The 23146-nt window shown below is 39.4% G+C and overlaps 1 protein-coding gene across 6 annotated transcripts in view; it reads left to right on the top strand.

Moving 5' to 3' along the window:
- Positions 1-23146, top strand: part of Ttbk2 (tau tubulin kinase 2) — a 121440-nt gene that overhangs the window by 31287 nt on the left and 67007 nt on the right. For 5 of the 6 annotated variants that reach the window (XM_031371575.1, XM_031371577.1, XM_031371579.1 and 2 more), the window contains exon 4: positions 2414-2561. The exons of the other annotated variant lie outside the window; for it this stretch is intronic. In XM_031371575.1, the coding sequence (XP_031227435.1) occupies positions 2414-2561 (148 nt within the window). The remainder of the gene's footprint in view (positions 1-2413; positions 2562-23146) is intronic. 6 annotated transcript variants of the gene reach the window in all.

The raw sequence follows: 23146 nt of genomic DNA, 5'->3' as shown, positions 1-23146 counted from the left end.
TGCCTCTGCCTCCCAAGTGCTGGGATTAAAGGCGTGCGCCACCACTGCCCGGCTAGGGCTTTCTTCAGAACAGGCATGGTGTCTGTTTTTAAGTCACATCTAAGGAAGTGGGAAACCAGATTCTATATGCCTTCAATTTTAGTTTTAGTTTTTGCCAGTGTTGAAGATTGAACCCAGTGCTTTGTATATATGTCTAGACAAGAAGTCCTCTACCATTGAATTATATCCCCAGACTCTACTTGACAAGGGAGTATCAAGGTTACATTTCCTTGTGCAATAAGAACAGTCTTCTGCACCTACATTAAAGAAGAGGGTGGTGAGAGATAGTGTCGTCCGTGTCTTTAATGTATGTGCCCTCAGCATACTGTATTACCTGTGAGATAGTTTGTTTATGTCTCAGAACAAATGAAGATATCTTAGAGCTTTGTTAAGGTTAAACAAATTATTATTCTACTATTGTTCAAGTGACATTAAAAGGAATAATAGACTAAAAACCCAACATAGTTTTTTAAAAGAAATTATGTCATTTACTTAAAGTTCTTTTGTGTTATCAAATAATAAATTATCAATCAGAATTACAAAAACACACCCTTAGTGCTCATTATTACGATATTTTGTTTGTATTCAGAGCTTATTTGTCTCTGAATGCCTGGGCTTAAGTGATCCTTCTAGCCTCATCTTTCAGCACAGCTTAGTTTTTAAGTTTACATTAGGTTTTATTTCGTGGACAACATACAAAGAATCACAAGGAACAGCTAGAGCCCCACAAGGAGTGGCACATATGACTTTATAGTTCTGGAACCTGGTTCCATTCTGCTCTCACCCTGTAGTTCCTTATCTTACTCCCCTCTCATCACCAAACAAAATTAAAATAACTGTGGTTTGAGCATGCAAAGAAAACACTGTAATAAAACTGTATTTATATTGTTAGGACTTTGCTAAGCACTATGTAAAGAAATAAGTTATGTGACCTCTCTTTGAAGACACCTTCTGTGTAGTGAGGCAGGACATTGGCAGTGGAGAGTTAAACAAACATGAAGCTGGATGTGCTGCACATTCCTATAATCCTCACACTTAGGAGATGCAGGCAGGAGTATCAGGAGTTCAAGGTTACTGTTTGAGGCCAACCAACCAGTTCTTAACCCCAGATTAAGAAAACAAAACCTCCCAGCATAATGCTGAATGCCTTTTTAACCAGCCTGGTCTACATAGTTCCAAAACAGCCAAGGCTACATCATAGAGATCTTGTCTCCAAAACAAAACCAAAAAGTTACTCAACATGATTTAAGAGACAGTGGTAATCTAAGCTATGTATGGCTTGATAAATTTGCTAATTGAAAAGATAAATAATTTTCATAGAAATTCAGATGATAAATTGGCCTAAAGGTTATGTACTTCAGCTGTGTAGTGCACAGGGCTATGGGTGTGATCCCTTGTACCACAGGAAGAAAGGGATGGAAGGATAGAGCATAGATATAGTACTCAGTGAAAATGCTAGTGGAGAAGAAAGTAGGGCATGACAGGAGCATGAGTCTCTTGGAAGGTCTAGTATCGTGGGCCTCATGCCTTTGGTAATATTTGCAGACATTAGGTCACATTCTTAAGGCTTGCTTATATTATAAGAAGAAGCGGCTTTAGGAAGTGGAAGACTGCTTTCGTGACACATCTTGCTTATCACTCACGTGCATATTGCTCATCTTAGAATTTCAGAGCCCTTTACAGGTCTCATTGTACTTAGATTTCAGATATAACCTATTTATGATACGCCAGTATTCTGATGTTCTCCAATTAAGCTAACTTTTAAGGTGTTGATGAAAGCATTATGTTTATTACAGCTTATTTTGAAGTTGGAACACTGATGGATAGCAGTGTTCTCTGAGAGATTGTAGAACCCCTCTTTGCTTATGTGAATGCTGTTAGTCCTGTTACAGAGATTCGAGTGAAAGATTGCGTGCTGGCTGCTCATCCCATTCTTCAACCTCCCTTTTTACCCTTAGACTAGATTGAGTCTATATAAATTTTAAACACCAAAAAGATTTCATTGTTTAAAAAGGCTGCAAATGACTAGTTTAGATTAAACCAATATGGGTATTGAATGGTATTTGTAGGAGTTGATTCTTTCAAATACTGTGCTTTTGTGACAGTTTTGATGCTAGCTGAAGATCTTTAATAATTATTTATAACTGAAATAATTTTACTGCTTTCTGTAGACAAATCTGTAGGAAAATGTTAATATTGTCTTTTGCCAATTGTGTTTTCCTTGCTGTATAAATGACTTAACAATATTGAAATCATTTATCACAAAGTAGGAATGGGGTAAAATTACATGTTTTCTACATTTAAAAGATGAATTGGCTTCCAGTTAGAATCTTTGCATAATTTTGAGTGTATTTTTGTTTTGTTTTCTGTGCAGTTAAGAAAGATTGGGGGTGGGGGCTTTGGAGAAATTTACGATGCCTTGGACATGCTCACCAGGGAGAATGTGGCACTGAAGGTGGAGTCAGCTCAGCAGCCAAAGCAGGTTCTCAAGATGGAGGTGGCTGTGTTGAAGAAACTGCAAGGTAAGTTGCTTTGAATGATGTGCAGTAAAGTTTTGGATGATAGTTAATAAGTGTTTTAATCTTCTGTGGTTAAGTTCTCTATACTAATGGACTACTCTGGTATTAGCTAGTTATAAACACGCTGAGTAGGTTTGTGTTGAAGGCTTTATTATATAATAGAAATGTGCGATTGCTAGAGTAATTGGGCTTTGGAAATTTCTTTTCACAATAAGGGTAAGAGACATTGTAGGAAGTGCTGTAGTAGCATTCACATCTTCCTTTGAAGCAATCATGAAAACCTCTGAGACATTTCTGCACTTGCCTTTGTGTATTAAACAATTGTGAGTCACAGTATGGAAGCTGTCTTCAAATCATACTTCGGGGTGGATTAAAAATGATAAGGAAGGCTGTTTTTTTCTTATTAACTAGTTTTAGAAGCTCATTGTTTTTGAAGGTCATCTTAACTACTCAGGTACCTATATTTTTACTATTAAGGACAAATCATTTTTTTCTGATATCAATCTGATAGTCATGTGTACTGGCTGGTTTTGTGTGTCAACTTGACACAAGCTGGAGTTATCACAGAGAAGGGAGCTTCAGTTGGGGAAGTGCCTCCATGAGATCCAGCTGTGGGACATTTTCTCAATTAGTGATCAAGGGGGGTAGTGCCCCTTGTGGGTGGTGCCATCCCTGGGCTGGAAGTCTTGGGTTCTATAAGAGAGCAGGCTGAGCAAGCCAGGGGAAGCAAGCCAGTAAGGAACATCCCTCCATGGCCTCTGCATCAGCTCTTGCTTCCTGACCTACTTGAGTTCCAGTCCTGACTTCCTTTGTGATAACAGCAATGTGAAAGTAAGCCGAATAAACCCTTTCCTCCCCAACTTGCTTCATGGTTGTGATGTTTGTGCAGGAATAGAAACCCTGACTAAGACATCATGAAAAACCCTGAATTTGTTGCTAGTGTTTTGTCATCTCTGTGATCTGTGTTTAATGGTACACTGTTGTATACTAATATCAAAGTTAAATAAGGCTGATGACCATTCCTTAGAAATCCTAAGATTTCTAGTTGTCAAGAGTTTTTCTACTGTTGTTTAATCATAAATCTTTCAAATTTGTTTTTAGCTCAAATTTAGCTTTCCCAAGGCACAGTACATCAGGAAAATCATAGCTCACTCAGCCCCCATTGTCAATACTAGAACCCAAAGACTCGGAAAAGGAAAAACAGAGAAAAGGATGGCTCTTTCATGTTCTCAGCCCACCCCTCCCCATTTCTTCTCCAGTTCTCAACTCAATGTAGGAGCCATAGATAAGTGCACCTGGACTGCCTCTTCCAGGACGGCACAGAGCCTAAGTGATTGCCTGCCTAAATCCATAGGGGCATAGATATCATCAGCTGCCTGGCTGAGTCAGTGCAACCTCACCAGTCTCTCCTCTTGGTCTGTCATGGTCCTGTGAGACAGGAGATACTACCACAGCTCCTTAAGGACTTCTGGATACTTTGGCCTTGATTTGGTAATACTCCATTGTGATAAAACTTAAAAATTAGTTTAATAGGTTTTATGGGTAAAACTGTCACTGGAGCTTGTTTTATGAGAAACTGTTAGGTATTTGTGTTCTTCATTTTATCATTTAAAGTTTCTGTCTAAAATGTTTTTCTGTGAGCTTATACCTATGTGAAGCCTATTTCTCAGACCCCTTACTTCCCACAAATGAATAGGTTTTTAATCTTCTGGTCTGTATTTCAGTGACAAGGGTCAAGAACTACCTAATGTAAGCCTTCTGCAGTGCTTATGCTTCACAACTTCTTTTTTTTTTTTTTTTTTTTTTTTTTTTTTTTTTTTTTTTTTTTTTTTTGATTTTGCGAGACAGGGTTTCTCTGTGTAGTCCTGGCTGTCCTGGAACTCACTCTGTAGACCAGGCTGGCCTCGAACTCAGAAATCCGCCTGCCTCTGCCTCCCAAGTGCTGGGATCAAAGGCGTGGGCCACCACCGCCCGGCTCACAACTTCTTTTTGAGGACATTTTTGTAGATGTTTGCTTTGCTGGTCGCATGATGTGGCATGGAATGGCCCCAGTGTGTAAGACTAGTCTCCTATGTCCCAGGCTGGCCTTGATCTATGTAGCCAAGGATGATTTTGAACTTCTGATCCTCTTGTTTTCCACCTCCTAAGTGATGGGATTACAAATGAGTACTATACCTGGCTGACCATGGCAAAAAGGCAGCTTCTCTGGGTAGAGCTGACAGCAGCACTAATCTGTAGACACAAACAGTTGCTTAAAGGGTAACATTGACTGGCACACATCATGTCCCTTTAGCAAAACAACAAAAATAGCTTTCTTGCTAAGACTTTACCACAGGCTTTTGACCTAGCTCACAGTACCAGATATGAAATCCTTCCTGTGGAGTGGGTATGAAATTCAATCTAAAGTGGTTTGTTACTCATATAACACTATTCTATATTACTGTTATTTTATTTTATTTTGGTTTTTTTTTGAAACAAGGTTTCTGTGTGTAAGCCCTGGTTCTCCTGGACTTGCTTTATAGACCAGGCTGGCCTTGAATTCATGATCTGCCTGCCTCTGTCACCCTAGTGCTGCAATTATAGGTATGTACCATCACACATACCCAGCTTGTTTGTTTTATTTTGTTTTGTGTTTTGGTGTTGGATTCCCTGGGACAGGAGTTAATAGACAGTTGTTTGCTGCCATGTGGGCACAAGGAATTGAACCCAGGTCCTCTAGAAAAGCAGCCAGTGCTCTTAACCACTGAGCCATAGCTCTAGCCCCACAATTCTTAATAAAATGATTATAAAAAGGAACCCTCATAACAAACTTGGCACTGCTGTATCAGTGATCTCAGCTTGCCTGGCCAGTTGGTATTACTGCACAGGGTCCACAGCTCAGGAAGACTGTTGATGACAATTCTCTCCTGTATAGCGACCTGCATAGCGGTTTCTAGCACTGTGAAGGCTAGCTAGCAGGGAGGAAGCTTTCCCGCCCAGTTCCAGCTTGATCTCCATGTGTCTTGTGTCCAAAGTTAATGACATCTTTGGCTATAAGCGCTTGCCATATGGTTCTAGTGGGCAGCTACCAATAGTAGCAATAACTTTGACTATTTGGGGGGTGTCAGGAGCCTCCTTGACCAGCAACTTGTCAAGAGGTAGTCTATCTCTGGCACCTCCATTGAAATTCCTTAAAAATTTTAAAAAGATTTATTTTATCTGTGTGAGTGTGAATATTTGTGCTTGCATGTGTGTGTATGTGTGCATGTGCGTGTGTGTTAGTAGTCACAGAGGATAGAAGAGGGCATTGGATCTCCTGAACTGGAGATACAAGTAGTTGTGAGCCACCTTATACCAGCACTGGGAACTGAATTCTAGTTTGCTACAAGAGCAGCAAGCTCTCAACTATCTTTAGCCTCATTAAATGTGTGTGTGTGTGTGTGAGTGTGTGTGTGTGTGTGTGTGTGAGTGTGTGTGAGTGTGTGCTTGTGTGAATGTGTGTGTGTGTGTGAGTGTGTGTGTGTGTGAGTGTGTGTGAGTGTGTGCTTGTGTGAATGTGTGTGTGTCAGTATGTGAGTGTGTGTGTGTGAGTGTGTGTGTGTGAGTGTGTGAGTGTGTGTGTGTGTGTGTGTGTGTGTGTGTGTGTGTGTGTGTGTGAGAATAGCTCATTAAGGATCAGATTTCCTTGAGGCTTTTTCATGTCCATACCCTGCTCTCTTTCCTCCCTCATCTCCCTTCATCTCCTCTCCACTTAACCCTTTCCACCCTAGGGTTCCTTTTCTTTTTTTACTTGTATCAAATACATTTTACTTATTCCCCTACAGAGGGAATCTCTGGAATCCTCTGATGGACCCCTTTCTATTTTCCTGGGTTCTGTAAGTACTTGCTCTCACATAAGTTTGCATATGTTAGGGAAGCTAGGTTCCATATATGAGAGAGACATATAGTATTTTTCTTTCTGAACCTGAGGTATTCCACTCAGTATACTATTTTTTAGTTCTGTTCACTTGCCTCCAGATTTCATGATTGCATATTTATAGCTGAATATATGCCATTGTATATACATACTCCATTTTCATTATCCATTCCTCACTTGATGAACGTGTCGGCTGGTTCCATTTCCATGGAGTTGTGATATGAACAGTAGAAAACAAGGCTGAGCAAGTGTCTCTATGGGAGATATAGCATCATTTGGGTGCCAGGAGTAGAAGAGCTCGGTCTTAAAAAACAGTGTTCCTAGTTTAGTTTGTTGAGAAACTTCCACAGCAATTTCATAATAGTTGAACAAGTTTGCATTGTGACTTACAGTGACTAAGAGTTCTCCCAGCTGGGCAGTGGTGGCGCACGCCTTTAATCTCAGCACTTTGGGGGCAGAAGCAGGTGGATTTCTGAGTTTGAGGCTAGCCTGGTTTACAGAGTGAGTTCCAGGACAGCCAGGGCTACACAGAGAAACCCTGTCTTGAAACCCCCCCCCCCAAAAAAAGAGTTCTCTTCCTCACACTTCTCACAGCCTCATCAGCATTTTTACCATTTGTTTTCATGAAGGAAACACTTCTCCATCCAAAACCAGGTGGCTCTAGCTGTGTGGATTTATAGCTAAATCGTCTATTGTATTCTCTTGACGTGTGTGTGTGTGTGTGTGTGTGTGTGTGTATGTACATTGTGTGTTTGTTTTGGCTATTATTATGCAGTTATTACTGTTTTTGTAGTATAACTTGAAATCAAGTATAGTGATACTTCCAGTAGTAATTCTTTATACTTAGAAGAATTGCTTTGGGCATCTGGACTCATGTGTGTGTTCATATAGATTTTTTAAAAAAAAAATTCTTTTTGTATATTACGTGTTTTAAAGACTAAGTCTGTGTATGTAACTCTTGTTACACATGTGTCCTTGAACACAGAGATAGATACACCTCTCTGCCTTCTGAATGCCTGAAAATAATTATTTTCCCTTTTATTTTTGGGATTATATATTTCTTTCTTTTTAAGATTTATTTATTTATTTTATGTATTTGAGTACACCACTGCTCTCTTCAGACACACCAGAAGAGAGCATCAGATCCCATTACTGATGGTTGTGAGCCACCATGTGGTTGTTGGAAATTGAACTCAGGACCTCTGGAAGAGCAGTCAGTGCTCTTAACCACTGAGTCATCTCTCCAGCCCTGAGATTATACATTTCTTCCCTCTCTTTTTTCCCTTCAAACTCTCCCATATACTCTTCATTGCTTTCTTTCAAATTCATGACCTCTTTCCTTTAATTTCTACATGCAAATATATATATGTATTACATATATTCCCAGCTATATTGCTCAGTCTATATAATGTTACTAATGTTACTCATATGTATGTTTTCAAGGCTGGCCATTTGGGATTGAACAACCAATTGGTGTGCGCTTTCCTGGGGAAGACTTCTTTCGCAAACTCTCAGCATTCCTTGGTTGCCTGTAGTTCTTTGTGTAGGACTGAGGCCTTGCCTCCTTCCCCTCCACCCCCACTCCCAACATCTTTAATATGCCTTTGTTTTCCTTGTTCAGCTCATGGTTAGGCAGTCACATTAGTGAGACTTTATGGTTGTAGCTTCTGCCATTACTGGAAGACACAAGATCCCGTGGCTCTTAAAATCTTTCTGCCTCTTCTTCCACAACGTTCCCAAGCTTTAAATTCAAGAGTGATTTGTAGATATATTCATTGGGTATAGGCCTTACCACTCTGAGTTTGATTGGTTGTAGTTTTATGTCGTGGTCTGTGTATGTTCCAAAGATAAGTCTCCTTCATTAGGGTTGACAATACGTTTTAAGAATATTTTTTTTCTGTTTCTGTGAAGAAAGTCAATGGGATTTTGATGGGGATTACTTTAATCTGTAGATTGCTTTTGGTAAGACAGTAATTTTTACAATGAGTCTTCAAATCTATGAGTATGGTAGGTCCTTCCATCTTCTGTTTTCCTCAGTTTCTTTCTTCAGTGTTTTACAATGTTTTCACTGTAGAGGCCTTCTATATCCTTGCTTAGGTTTATTCCAAGGTTATTTTTGTTTTGCTTTGTTTGCTTGCTCATGTTTTAGACTATTACTGTGACAATACCAAAAGCAACTTGTGGAAGAAAGGGCTTTTTTAGTTTGTAGCTCTGACAGTCCATCATGAAGAGAAGTGGGATCAGGAATTCAGACCATGGAGGATTCTGCTTACTGGCTTACACAGCCTGGTTTCTTACACCATCTAGGACCACTTGCAGAGGGATGGACCTTCCCACATCAATTATTAATCAAAAAAATGCGCTTCACAGCCTCATCTATAGCCAATCCATTAGAGGCATTTTCTCAGTTGAGGTTTCCCCTTTCTAGATAACCCGAGCTTATGTTATTTTGACAAACAAACAACAAAACAAGTCACCTCCAAAAAATGACAAGTAAAAAAATCTAACCAGCACAGGCTGATGTGAATTTGGTTGTTTCTCTGCTTTTCAGTTTGTCATTATTATATAGGAAAGCTAGTAGCCATGTGTGTTAATTTTATATCCTGCCGCTTTGCTGAAAAGCTTTGTTAGCTCTTAGTGTGGGTTTTAGGTGCTCATATAGAGTCATGTCATCCTTTCCTATATTTATCCCTATCATTTGATTTTCTTGCCTTCTTGCTTAAAGACTTCTAGTACTACATTGAAAAAGAGTAGAAAATGTGGAACACTCTTGTTCCTTATTTTAATGGAAATACCTTTTCTCTCATATATAATGGCTAAAGGCTTGACATATATATATATAGTGTGTATTATGTTGAGATATGTTCCTTCTATTTCACGTACATTGGGACTTTTAATATGAAGTGATATTGTATTTTAGCAAAAGCCTTTTTAGCATCTATCGAGATGATTATGCGATTTCTATTCTTCTTCTTTAAACATACTCTTTTAGCCGGGCAGTGGTGGCGCACGCCTTTGATCCCAGGACTTGGGAGGCAGAGGCAGGCGGATTTCTGAGTTTGAGGCCAGCCTGGTCTACAGAGTAAGTTTCAGGACAGCCAGGGCTACACAGAGAAACCCTGTCTTGAAAAAACAAACAAACAAACAAACAAACAAACAAAAACCATACTCTTTTGAGCTCTCTCTCTGGAACTACATTTTTAAAGGTACTTTCATTAGATGTCATTACTATAGGGATTTTGGAGGGGTTACATTGTCTTGGCTTTTCTTGTTCCTCATTGTAATTTACCTATAATTAATGTAATTAATGTAAATTACATTGCATTGAGCTTTCACATCTAGAATTCTTTCTTTACTTGGTTTATTTTTTAAATCAGCTGTATTCTTCCAGTCAGAGTGTTTGCAGAGCTCACAGAGGAGAAGTTGGGATGCTGCTGGAGTCTGCAGATTTCAGAGACTGTTGGAGCTATGGAAGTTTATAATTAAAGAGCCAAAGTAGGAAAGAAAAGAGAAAGGCATGGGAGTAAGACAGGGGGTGACCAGGAGGTGGAGGCACAAGACTTTAATTCCTGCACTTGGAAGACAGGCAGGCGAATCTTTGAGTTCAAGGACAGCCTGGGCTACACAGAGAAACCTTGTCTTAAAAAACCAAAATAGATCCCGAAAAAACAAAAACAAAACAAAAAAAAACCAAACAAACAAAAAAAATAGAAAGAAAAGGTGAGAGAGGGGAGAGTATATGAAATTGGATGCAGAGTATAATATGGTAAAGAATGACTTATCAAGTGAAGAAACAAAACAAGTCTGGAAACCTAAGAGAGCAACATAGAAATGAAAACTCTGAGCGGAGGTCTCCAATTTCTCTGGTTCTAATATGTTGTGTGTTGGAGGGACAAGTGGGAGCTGTTGGTCTCAGCAGCCTCAGTATTGGGGTTCTGGCATGTGGGGGAGGGGAGGTACCTTACAACCCCTGCTGTCCTCTGCAGCTCTGGATCCTCAGGCCCAGTGTGAAGAGCAGGGTAACTCTTCCTTTGAAGTTCTCTTGTTCTCCCAGACTGTTTGATTCTGCCCGAGAGCATTCTTCCTGCTGGGCTGGGAGTCTCAGCTTTCCTGCCTATTTCTTATAGGAATCTCCCCTGTGCTAAGTACTTTTCCCCCTGGTTTTTCAAGACTGTGTACCCCTAGCTGTCTGGGGAACTCACTCTATAAGCCAGGCTGGCCTGGAACTCAAAGATCCACCTGCTTCTGCCTCCTGAGTGCTGGGATTAAAGCCATGTACCACTACCACCCAGCAATTGGGAGTTTCACATAATGCGGTCTGATCATATTCACTTCCTAGTCTTCCCAGATCCATCCCTTCTTTCCTTCTGGCTTCCCCCAAAGAAAAGAAGAAAGAAAAAAAAAGAAAAATAAATAAATTAATTTTTATTGCCCATATACTCACTGAAGCATGGTCAAACTCCCAGTGACCAGCCCCTTAAAGAAAACTAAGTCCTTCTTAATGGACAGCTATTGTCTATGTTTAAACTTGTCATTTATAGTATTCTCATAAGTAAAATAACACAAAAATGGTTTTTAGATTAGAAGATAGGGTAACTTTTCTAGTTATTGTTATTGTCATTAGTATTTTGAGACAGGGTCTCTCTGTGTAGCCCTGGATGGCTTAAAACTTGCTATAGACGAGCTTGGCCTGAAACTCATAGAGATCTACCTCTGCTTCTGCCTCTGCCTCCCGAGTGCTGGGATTAAATTAAAGGTGTATACCACCATGTCTGCCAGAAAAGGCAACTATAATAGTAGAAGTAGTTACTTGGGTTTTCCAGAAAATAATTTTTATTTATTTGAGAATTTGAGCTTTTAAAATTTTTTTTGCACATAAAAGGGTTCAGTATTTGGGGAATTTAGAATGTAAAATTAATGTATCTTTTTGTCAAAGAGAGTCATCTTAGGATCTTTAAAAGCTTATATATTGTTCATTTACTTCTGTTTGTTATGAAGTTGTATATATAAATGCAAAAGTACTTCTTTAGAAGTACTTTGGGGAGATGGTTGAGTGATTGGAGTGCTCGCTGGGGGGAGCATGGGGATAGTGTTTGTGTGATCAGAACTCACCTAAACTCCAGGAGGGTGTGTTGGCTGCCTGTCAGTATATTAGACTGGATTTGATTGAGAAGTCTTGTCTTATTGAGTAAAATGCAAGAGCATACACACATATGAGCGAGCATACATGTAAAAATGTACATATACACATCTACACTGTACACTCATAAAACGTAAAAGAACATATATTCTATAGATATGTTTTCCATTCTTATATATGTTTTCATAAAAGTCTCAAAGTAATAGATTTTGTTCATTTAAAAACACTTCCTTAGGGGCTGGAAGAATGGCTCAGCAGTTAAGAACACTGGCTTTCTAGAAGACCCAAGTTCAGTTCCCAGCAGCTGTGTGGAAGTTCTGTAACTCTCAGTTCCAGGGGATCCAACACTCTCACACAGCCATAGTTGCAGGCAATGCTTATAAAATAAAAATAAATCACTTTTAAAAATCACTGCCTTAACTCCATGAGTGACCTGGGTGTTGTTTGGTTTTCTGTACTGTAGTGACCCCTTTTCTTGGTGTTGTCAGTGATCAGTGTGACCTAAGTACAAGTGAGGCTGTCCTCTCCCCCTTTGCTCATTCTTTCCTTTGATAGATCTCGCTGCTGCCCTGGCAGGCCTGCAACTTGTTCTATAAACTAAGACATCTTTGGACCTGTAGTGATGAACAAGTTTGCATTGTGACCTACAGTGAATATAAGTTCTCCCAGCTGGGCAGTGGTGGCGCATGCCTTTTAATCCCAGTGCTTGGGAGGCAGAGGCAGGCAGATTTTCTGAGGCTAGCCTGCAGAGTGAGTTCCAGGACAGCCAGGGATACACAGAGAAACCTTGTCTCAAAAAAAAGGAATAGACAAAATAGAGGCTGGAGATGGCTCTGCCTACCACATATAATGCCCTGAGAGTGTACACACACACACACACACACACACACACACACACACACAGCTAACAAGACTGCAATTACAAATCATCATTTATATCCCTACTGTTTGACTCTTCACTGTTTGAATGTCTCATGTCACAGTGTGTCAGTGTGAACTAACACTCAGTGTATTGTAGTGCTGCACATTGTCCAGCTCTTGCCTATTGCTGTTGCAAGATAGTTTATCACTCTGTGAACCCTGAGATTGTGTTATTTACTGAAAAAGCCTGTTTCTAGTTGTGGTGTGGCTCAACCCACACCTTTAATCCCTCTGACTGGAATACAGACACACCCTTAGTATTACACCTTTAATCCCAAAAAGTAAAGGTAAAGTTAGTTTGTAGAAGGAAGCACCCATGTTTGAAAGTGATATTTGTTGTATACAATGTTTAATCTCAATCAGGGATTACTACCTGGCCTTTGATCATTCAGTTGCCAGATAAAAGACACACAACTTTTATATTTATAATAAACCTTAATTAGCCATAGAACTGGGCAGATATCTATTATCTAATCTACTAGTTTTACCTCCCTATCAATAACCCTCCCTGAGTTATGGCTTGCCATTTTCTGAGTGGGCCTCCCCAACTCCAACTGGCCAGCCTACAAGGCCAGTTCTTATGATCCTTATCCCACAGCGACCTTTCTCCCTTCCTCTCCTTCCCCTTCCTTGTGGTCTCTCCTCAGACCCCAACCCTGGGAACCCAAACTCTGCCCAGCTCTCTTCTGCCCAGTTGTAAGTATCTTTATTCACCAATCTGGAATAACTTGAGGGGCAAGGTTACATAGCATCACTTGTGTACGTGCAGATTCTCTTGGCCATTCCCTAATCCTGGGGTTACCAGGCCTTTGGGGCCAGTATTCAGCATTGCAGTGTATAACAGAAGACCAAACCTCAATAGATGTCTAATTGAGTAGCAAACACAGTGACAAATCAGAGAAAGATTTGACAGAATAGGGTATGCCCAGCTCTCAAGAGAAGAGAGAGGAAAGGGAAGGAGGCAGGTTTACCAGGACAGTTGTACAGAGACAGGTTGCAGAGAGAACAAGCTAGACACAGTTGAAGACAGTACAAGCCAGAGAATAAGAAGCCAGAAGATCAGAACATACTGCCAAAGTTAGTATAAGGCCAAACAGAGCAATTTTGTCAGAAATTGAGAGAAGCTAGATTGAATCAGTCAGCTTAGAGAAGATTTGAGCCAAAACCAGCTGAGTTGAAGCAGCCAGCCAGAGTTCAGAAAGTGCTAGAAATGGTGAGCTTATTCAGCAGCAAGTCTCAAGAGGCTGAAAACATTGTAGGCCTAGTAAAGACTGTACAGAAGCTAGAAGCTTCCAGGACTAGGCCTAGGTTAGCAGACAGAGGCAGTAAGATTTGGAGATAACAAGTACAACAGGCAAATAAAAGTTACTGTTAGATGGCTCTGTGTGGTTTCACATAGTGAAACTATGAGTAACTAATAGTTATTGCTTTTTGGTGCCAGGGCCCCTGGCATCTGGATTTTTAAAAATAAAAAATAGTTGCAACTTGGCCAAAGAGAACAGAAAATTCCTTATGCAGGACCAATTCTTAAACAAGTCATTCCTGGAGCTAGCCCTGTCCTCTCCAGGCCTTTTCTTAATGAGGACTTCCAGCAGAAGGCAGCTCTGCAGCAGCATTCATGATCATCTGGATATTTTGTAACTCAGGAGTTATGATATGGGGATCATTCTTCCATTGTACCTCACCAAAATGACCAGACTGAAGAAAGCATCTGTACTGAAAAGGCCTTTTAATATCCAATGCCAAAGCTTTCACTCAGCTCTGTACAAACTCTGACTTTCAGAATTTCAGGGGACTCAGGTTTTGTTTTTGTTTTAAGAAGGAATAAGTAACTAAAGTGAAAAAAGAAGGGGAGCTGGGATGGTGAGAGCTTGGGAAGCATGTTATCTGACAAATGGGTTGTGCTGGCCTTCACAATGCCATTTTATATTGCCATTTGAGTTTTTTCACTATGAATCAGATTCAAAATTGGTTAGTCATAAAATCATCACCCACTTTCAATAAATTGGACCAAATGTATCATATTTACCATTTATAGATAGGACTAGGGTGTGTCTCAGTAGAGTGCTTGCTGTTCATGCTCAAAGCCCTTGGTAGGAAGTCTTTTTATTTTATTTTTTTAAGTTTTATTGCATTATGATGAGAAAAATTACATGATTTCAATTTATCTGAATTTGTTAACATTTAAAAACATATTTTAAGTAAATAGAATTAAATCACATTCTTGTTTCCCTTTTGTACCCCAACTCCTCGCAGATACCCCCTTCAATACCTACAATATCTTTTTTGTCATATTCTTTAAAATTTATAAAATATTATAATAAAAAATGAGTATTATAAAAGTTGTTTGATAAAAACAACAATCAATTTAACAGTTTTATGTAGATGCTTGTCTACAGCAATACTGAAAATACATATATTTTTCTCAATATAAATTTTAAATAACTCCAAACATTAACTGTATATTTCAAAATAATATATCACTACTAGTATTTTCTTAAACGAACATAAATATATAAAGTCTTTTTGTTTGTTTGTTTTGTATTCAGCAGATCTTAAAATCTTGGCTCTTACTGTGGTACAAGCCCAAAATTAGAACAATTTTTAGACATTGGATTTCATTGTAATAAGGCTGTACCTCAATGACCCTCAAATCACCAAAGGATTTTCCCTCCATTGTAGCTAAGCTGAGAGTTGACAGTTTGCTGCTCCAAGGAATGAATTGTAGGCTCGACTTTTGGATACAGACTTCCTGCTATGGTCAAAGCTATTTGACTTAAGTGAGTGACTTTATTCTCAGTCCACAGAGAACAGGTTACATTCATTTAGGAAATGTTGTGTGTATTAAGATGGTCTATCCATAAAGTTATTCACCAACTGATTCAATGAACAATGGTTCTGCTTGGAGGATGGCACAGACATTGGGTGAGGGTAAGAATTTGGTTCATTAGCTGTGATAATTTGGAAAAGCATTCATCTCAGAGAAAGAGTAACTTATAAAGTCCTCTTCTTCAAACTTGATACAAGAGTTACAAATGTCAAGCAAAGCATTCAGTCTCTTTGTTGTTCTCTTACAAGCCCCCTCCCAATTTAATTGTCTACATTTCTTTTGGGTATATAAATACTAGAAAGTCTAACAAAGAAACAAACGACCAATAGAAGAACAAATTGAGATATGCAACACTGAGACATACTCTATGAGAATGAAAATCTCAGTGGATGAGATCAGTAATAGATTAGACATGACAAATGAGGCAGCAAATTTGAAAATATATCAGTAGAAATTAATAAAGGAAAAAGAGGTTCAAAAAAATGAGCAGCCTCTTTGACTTATATAACAGCACCAGAGGGTCTAGTATTTGTATCATCAGAGACCCAGGACAAGGAGAAAATGAATTTGGAGTAACAAAAACATGGACAGTAACAGCATGGTCATGCATACATTTAACCCAACACTCAAGAAGCAGAGGCAGGCAGATCTCTGGGGATTCAAAGCCATCATGATCTACATACCAAGTTTCAGGCCACTCAGAGTTGTAGAGTGAGACCTGTTGCAAAAGAAAAAAAAATGTTTCTGAAGAAATAATGGCACTGAAAAAGAAGTTGGGCAGAATGGTGTATGCCTGCAATTCTCAGATTTTAGGAGATAGAGGGAGGAAATCATGGGTTTGAGGCCAAAGAGACACCGTTTCAGGAAGAAAGCAACCCACAAAGAAAAAGAATTAAATTTATTTCTGTTTGTATATAAATCAAAAAAATACATACACACAGACACATAGACACACACAAAATTCTTAAAATATACAATTTAGCATAATGCCTGGGGTCAGATCACAGAGAGCAATCAGATTGTGGGGAGTGCGGGGGGGGGGGGCTGCTGCAGTTTTGTTGTTTTTTTTTTAAAGTAATGAACAATTAAAGACTGAGTTAAAACACAATTTCAAAAAGTAAATATATATATTTATTAAATATAAATGTGTATAAATATACATAAATAAAATTTCTGATCTGAAGTATAGAATACAGAGTACTATTAAAAGAATCAAAGGCTAGGAATGGTAGTGTTTGCCTGTAATCCCAGTGCTTGAGAGATAGGCACAGGAGGTCTGGAATTCAAACTCATGTTTATCTATATGTAAGGTCTGTAGCCTGCCTTACAGCAAACCGAAGCAAAAACAAGGAATTGGATTAAACCACCTTGGTTCCTTTCTCTTCTCTTTCCAGGTCTTGATTTGGGGCTCAGAAGGCCCTTAAACTCACTTTGTTAGCCCATGCTGGCCTCAAATTGTTGCTCCATTTGCCTGTCTCCTAAGTGCTGTAATTACAGATGTACATCCACTGCACTGGACTTCCCTGAAACATTTTCTGTAGAAAGACAAAGACCTAGAATTGCCAAAACAATTTAATAAAAAAAAAAAAAAACCCTTAAACTATAGATAATTTTTTTTTTTTTTGAGGCAGAGTTTTTCTGTATAGTCCTGGCTGTCCTAGAATTTGGTCTATAGACCAGGTGGATTTGAACTCAGAGGTCCACCTGCCTCTGCCACCTAAGTGTTAGGATTAAAAGTATGGACCACCACTGCTTGGCTCTATAGATAAGATTTTAAGTGCTATTGCAACAACAAAATTGTATATGTGTTATAATACATAGCATATTAGCTTGGTTGAGATAGTTCACAATGTATATGTATTTGGAAGCATTGTATTTACATAAGATATTTGTCGATTAAGGTATATATAAGCATAAAAAAAGAAGAAAAAATTTTAAACCAATGCAAAGCATAATCAAGACTGCATTGACAAATGGATAGGCGGCAGATAGTAGAAGAGAAAAGGTATTTTAGAAGTAGGCCACTAGGACTGGAGAGATGGCTCAGCGGTAAGAGCACTGACTGCTCCTCCAAAGGTCCTGAGTTCAAATCCCAGCAACCACATGGTGGCTCACAACCACCTGTAATGAGATCTGACTACTACTTCTGGTGTGTCTGAAGACAGCAACAGTTTACTTATTTATAATAATAAATAAACCTTTGGGCCTGAGCGAGCGGGGTTGACTGGAGCAAGCAGGGCCAACTGGAGAGAGCAGAGGTCCTGAATTCAATTCCCAACAACCACATGAAGGCTCACAACCATTTGTACAGCCACAGTGTACTCACATACATAAAATAAATAAATCTTTAAAAAAAAAAAGTAGTAGACCCACATAGGAGCTGTGATGGAATTCAGGGCTAGAGACATTGTCCAGGATTTGCAAAGCCCCAAGATCAGTCCAGCACTATAGCCACTCAAATATAAAATAATAAACTTCAACCTATCCTCCATACATTATAAAAAATAAGGTGATTCCTCCAAATAGATTTTTTTTAAATTTATTTTATGTGTATGAGTACACTGTAGCTGTACAGATAGCCTTGAGCCATCGTGTGTGGCTGCTGGGAATTGAACTCAGGACTGCAGCTGTCTTCAGACACACCAGAAGAGGGTGTCCGATCTCATTACGGGTGGTTGTGAGCCACCATGTGGTTGCTGGGATCCCAACTCAGGACCTTCGGAAGAGTAGTCAGTGCTCTTACCCGATGAGCCATCTCGCCAGCCTTAAATAAGATTTTTTTTAAACCTACATATTTTGCCCCACCTGGGAATCCTTCCCATATTCAATTACCAAACCCAGACACTATTGTGGATTCCAGCAAGTGCTGGCTGACAGGAGCCTGATATAGCTGTCTCCTGAGAACCTCTGCCAGTGCCTGACTAATACAGAAGTAGAGACTCACAGCCATCCTCTGGACTGAGTACAGGGTCCCCAATGAAGGAGCTAGAGAAAGGACCCAAGGAGCTGAAGGGTTTGCAGCCCCTTAGGAGAAACAACAATATGAACTAACTAGTACCCTCAGAGCTCCCAGGGACTAAAACACCAACCAAAGAGTACACATAGTGGGACCACCTTTATCATGAACAGTGACAGTGTTGACAAGAGAAAGTTCCATGTCAGAGTGGCTCCCATCAATTATCTTCTCCCCAGGATGTCTTAGAAATATGTATTTTAATAGCTATGCTATCTTTAGAGTCAATGCACACAATGCTATTAATTTTAGTTTTAACTTCATATACTGGCATATACATGGCTCCAGCAGCATATGTAGCAGAGGATGGCCAAGTTGGTCATCAGTGGGAGGAGAGGCCTTTGGTCCTATGAAGGCTCTGTGCCCTAGTGTAGGGGAATACCAGGGTCAGGAAGTGCAAGAGGGTGGGTTGGTGAGCAGGGGGGAATGGGGAGCAGGGGGAGGGAATAGGGTTTTCTTAGGAGGGGAAACCGGGAAAGGGGATATCATTTGAAATGTAAGTAAAGGAGATATCTAATAAAAGAAAAAAAAATCAAAAATACAAGAAAATTTAGCAACAATGTAAAGAAATGTGAACCTTTATTGAAATTATTGTGGAGATTCCTCAAAAACGTAAAAATAGAATTATCATAAGGTCCAGCTGTGCCACTCGTAAGTAAGTACTGAAATGCCTCTGAAACAATATACCACAGAGATACATGCACATTGTGTTTACCACAGCACGATTCACAATAGCCAAGTTATAGAATCAGCCAGTCTGGTGATAGATGAATGACTACACACACACACACACACACACACACACACCGGGGATGGGGGAGGAGTGGAACTGGAAGTTGGGAGAAAGAGAATGGAGTATAATTTAGCCATTAAAAAATTAAATTATGTTTTTTGAAGAAAAATGGATGCAACATAGATCATCATATTACGCAAAATAAGTTATGCTCAGAAAGACAAGTGTCATATATTTTCTTTTCTGGATTTTATGTTGTATAGATACATAAAATCACATGTGTATCTAAGATATGAGAAGAGAAGCAAGAAAATCCAGGGGAGTAAATGGGAGTAATAAGAGGGGACAAGATGCTTGATATAGTCAAAGCATATAATACATTTGTAGGAAAGTCTCTTTATTAAATCCAATGGACATATGTTAATAAAAAAGAATTTTCTTTTCTATAACATTTCATTTATTGCAATAATCTTACTGTTTCGGTTATTTTTTCAAATTTTTATGAATTCACATTTTACTAGTAGTGTGTTTTAGATGTATAAATGTAGTGACCCTCAATTTTAATTAAATAATTGCAGTATTTAAAAAAAGAAAACAGAATGAACTCTTTATGATCTGATTTTGCAAAGAATTTCCCTGGATGGCACTAAAATCATGATTCGTAAAAAAAGAAAAAAAAATCAATTAATTATACTGTGTCAAATTAAAAGGTCTGTTTGCAGGATACCATTAGGATGTGAAGCCAGGGTGCCACATGTGGGCTCATACCTGTAATCACTGTACTTTGGTGACTGAGACAAGAGGAACAAAACTTTGAGGCGGGCTTAGGTTATGTATTGAGTTTGAGGAGGCCAGCCTGGGCTGTACAGTGAGACCATGACACTGTCTCAGACAAAAAGGGAAAGAAAAGGCAGATTACAGACAGAGCCAGTTGTTTGAGATCATGCCTTTGTAAAGGACTGACGGAACCTGTCAAATGTTCTGAAAGTGCAACAATAAGAACAATATTTAAATGAAAAAAATAATAGACATTAGTAGGCAAATTTAAAGATAGAGAGTAGGGCTGGTGAGATGGCTCAGTGGGGAAGAGCACCAACTGCTCTTCGGAAGGTCATGAGTTCAAATCCCAGCAACCACATGGTGGCTCACAACCACCCGTAATGAGATCTGACACCCTCTTCGGGTGCGTCTGAGAGCTACAGTGTACTTACATATAATAAATAAATAAATCTTAAAAAAAAAAATCTAAAGATAGAGAGTAGAGATTTTAATGTAACTCTAAATGTTAGAAAAATACAAAGTGTGATACCATTGCATACCATTAAAATAGCTTGCATTCTCTGGATAGGACTCATATGTTATTTTTTTTTCCTTTCCCATGGCAGAGATATTTGAAGAGTTTTTCTAGGGTACATCTTTGGTTTGGTTTGGTTTCTTTTGGGGAGCAGCAGATAGTAGGAGTCAATGTTATATTGGCAAACCCGGGACTGGCTTGGCTGTTTCTGTGGCCTTCCAGCAGTCCAGTTTTATAGAATTGGAGTATTTGCAGGTAACAGAATAGCTGGATTATGTATGGGAAAGGGCAGCACAGCTTCTGGGCTGGAGAATTTTAGGATAAGAGTCAGGTATGCTTGCCATACCCTGTAACAAGTAGGAACTGAGGGATGAGAGAGAACCTGGCAGCCTGGTCCACCTTGAAGTGTTAAATAGACACCACAGCCATTTCAAACTTAACAAACAGAAAGTCTACACACTTACAATATGGGACCAGAGAGATGGCTCAGTGTGTACAGGCACCTGCTGCCAAGTGTGATGGTTTGTGTTCCATCCCTGGGACCACATGGTACAAGGAAAGAATAAACCCCTGCAAATTGTCCTCTGACCTTCATACCCACATACATATACATACAAACACAAAAATTAATTTTAAAAAGACCTTGTAATATAAGTACGAGGCTTTGTAAAAAAAAAAAAATTACAGCCACACGTTGTGGTGTATGATAATAATCTCAGCACTCAGGAAGTGTAGGCAGGAGGATTAAGTTCAAGAGCAACCCATGGGGCCGGGCTGTCATGGCGCACACCTTTAATCCCAGCACTTGGGAGACAGAGGCAGGTGGATTTCTGAGTTCGAGGCCAGCCTGGTCTACAGAGTGAGTTCCAGGACAGCCAGGGCTATACAGAGAAACCCTGTCTCAAAAAAACAAAACAAAACAAAAAAAGCAACCGTGGCAACATAGTGAGTTGGAGCCAGCCTGGGCAATATGAAATTCTACATTGTGAGACCTGGGTTAGCCAGGCCAACATGGTAAGACCAAATATGACAGAAATGTCTTTATTTCTAATGAGGTTGCATTTATCTATTTTTAAAATGGGTGACAGTGATGGAGAAACTATTACCTGACTGAAGACCACAGAGGTTTTTACATACTGTAAGAGAGTTATAATTGTCACTTACATTGTATATTAATCCATTTGAATAAAATTTTATGTGAATAAGTAATCCAAATTCATTCTTTTTCCTGTGGATCTCCAGTCCTGTTTTTCTGGTTCCAATTAGGAGAAAACAACATTTTCACCACTGAAATGTTTTGCTGCCCTTGACAAAGATCAGTTGACTAAAATTTAATGTTTTCCCATTTTTTATTAAATACTATTATTTAATATCCATACATGTTATCTTAGTTACTTTTCTATTGCCATGACAAAACACCATGACCAGGACAGCTTATAAAAGAAAACATTTAGTTGGGTGCTTATAATTCCCAAGGGTTGGAGTCCATGACCATCATGGCAAGGAGCATGGTAGCAGGCAAGTAGGCAGGCCGAAAGCTTCCACTCTGAACCACATGCACAGGACAGAAAGTGAGAGCTAATTGGGAACAGTGTGGGCTTTTGAAACTTCAAATCCCATTTCTAGTAGTGATATACCTTCTCCAACAGTGCCACACCTTCTAATCCATCCTAAACAGTTCAACCAATGAGGGACTAAGCATTCAAATATATGAGCCTTTTGGGAACCATTCTCATTCTCAACCACTACACACACAAATGATGTGTTTAGATCCAGTCAACCCCAGTTCCCTCGCCTCTACTTCTACCTTTATCCCTATACTTTTCCCTCTCAACCTCATGGACTCATTCTTCTTTTAAATTTTATCTGTATGAGTATTTTGTCTTCATATATGTCTGTGTACCATATGTGTACAGTGCCTGAGAGGCCAGAAAAGGCCATAGTACCTAGAGGTGGAATTACAGATGGTTGTGAGCTGCCTTGTGGGTACTGGGAATTGAATCCAGGTCCTTTGGAAGGACAGCCAGGCCTCTTAACTGCCAGGCCATTTCTCTAGTCTATGTTCCCTCTTTAAAAAAAAATTAAGGGTAAGGAAGTAGGGAGGACCTGGTAGGAACTGGAGGAAGGGAAAATGTCATCAGAATATATTGTGTGAAAAAAATCCATTTGCAATACAAAAAAAATCCAAAAATGTGCATAAATACATAAAAAAAAAAAATTAAAAAAAAAGGCCAGGCAGTGGTGGCGCACGCCTTTAGTCCCAGCACTTGGGAGGCAGAGGCAGGCAGGAGGCCAACCTGGTCTACAGAGTGAGTTCCAGGACAGCCAGGGCTATACAGAGAAACCCTGTCTCGAAAAACCAAAACCAAAACAAAAAAACAAAAAAAAACAAAAAAATCCAAAAATTTAATACCCACCAGAGTCCATTAGTGTTTCATTTATATGAAACACACACACACATACTGAATGGGTGTTAGACCATCTTCTGCTCTGGGGCATAGTTAGCCTCTGTGAGACCATATCCCTGAAGTAAAATGACTTTTCTTCCTAGTAGCCATCAATTGCCAGTAGCTTTTCAGACAGGAATAGGACTTCTTGAGCTCCTCCCCACCCATGCTGAGATTTTTGGCTGGCTTGATGTTGTGCAAGTCTTGTACATGCAGTTCTGCCATGTGTGCAGCTGTGTTGTCATGTGTACCAATTACTGGGTTACTACAGATCCACTCCCTCTGGCTTTTCCCATGATAATCCCAGAGTCTCGT

Source organism: Mastomys coucha, unplaced genomic scaffold, assembly GCF_008632895.1.
Source record: "Mastomys coucha isolate ucsf_1 unplaced genomic scaffold, UCSF_Mcou_1 pScaffold15, whole genome shotgun sequence".
Taxonomy (NCBI): domain Eukaryota; kingdom Metazoa; phylum Chordata; class Mammalia; order Rodentia; family Muridae; genus Mastomys; species Mastomys coucha.
Note: the sequence above shows the minus strand (reverse complement) of the source record. Positions and strands in the feature narration are given on the sequence as shown.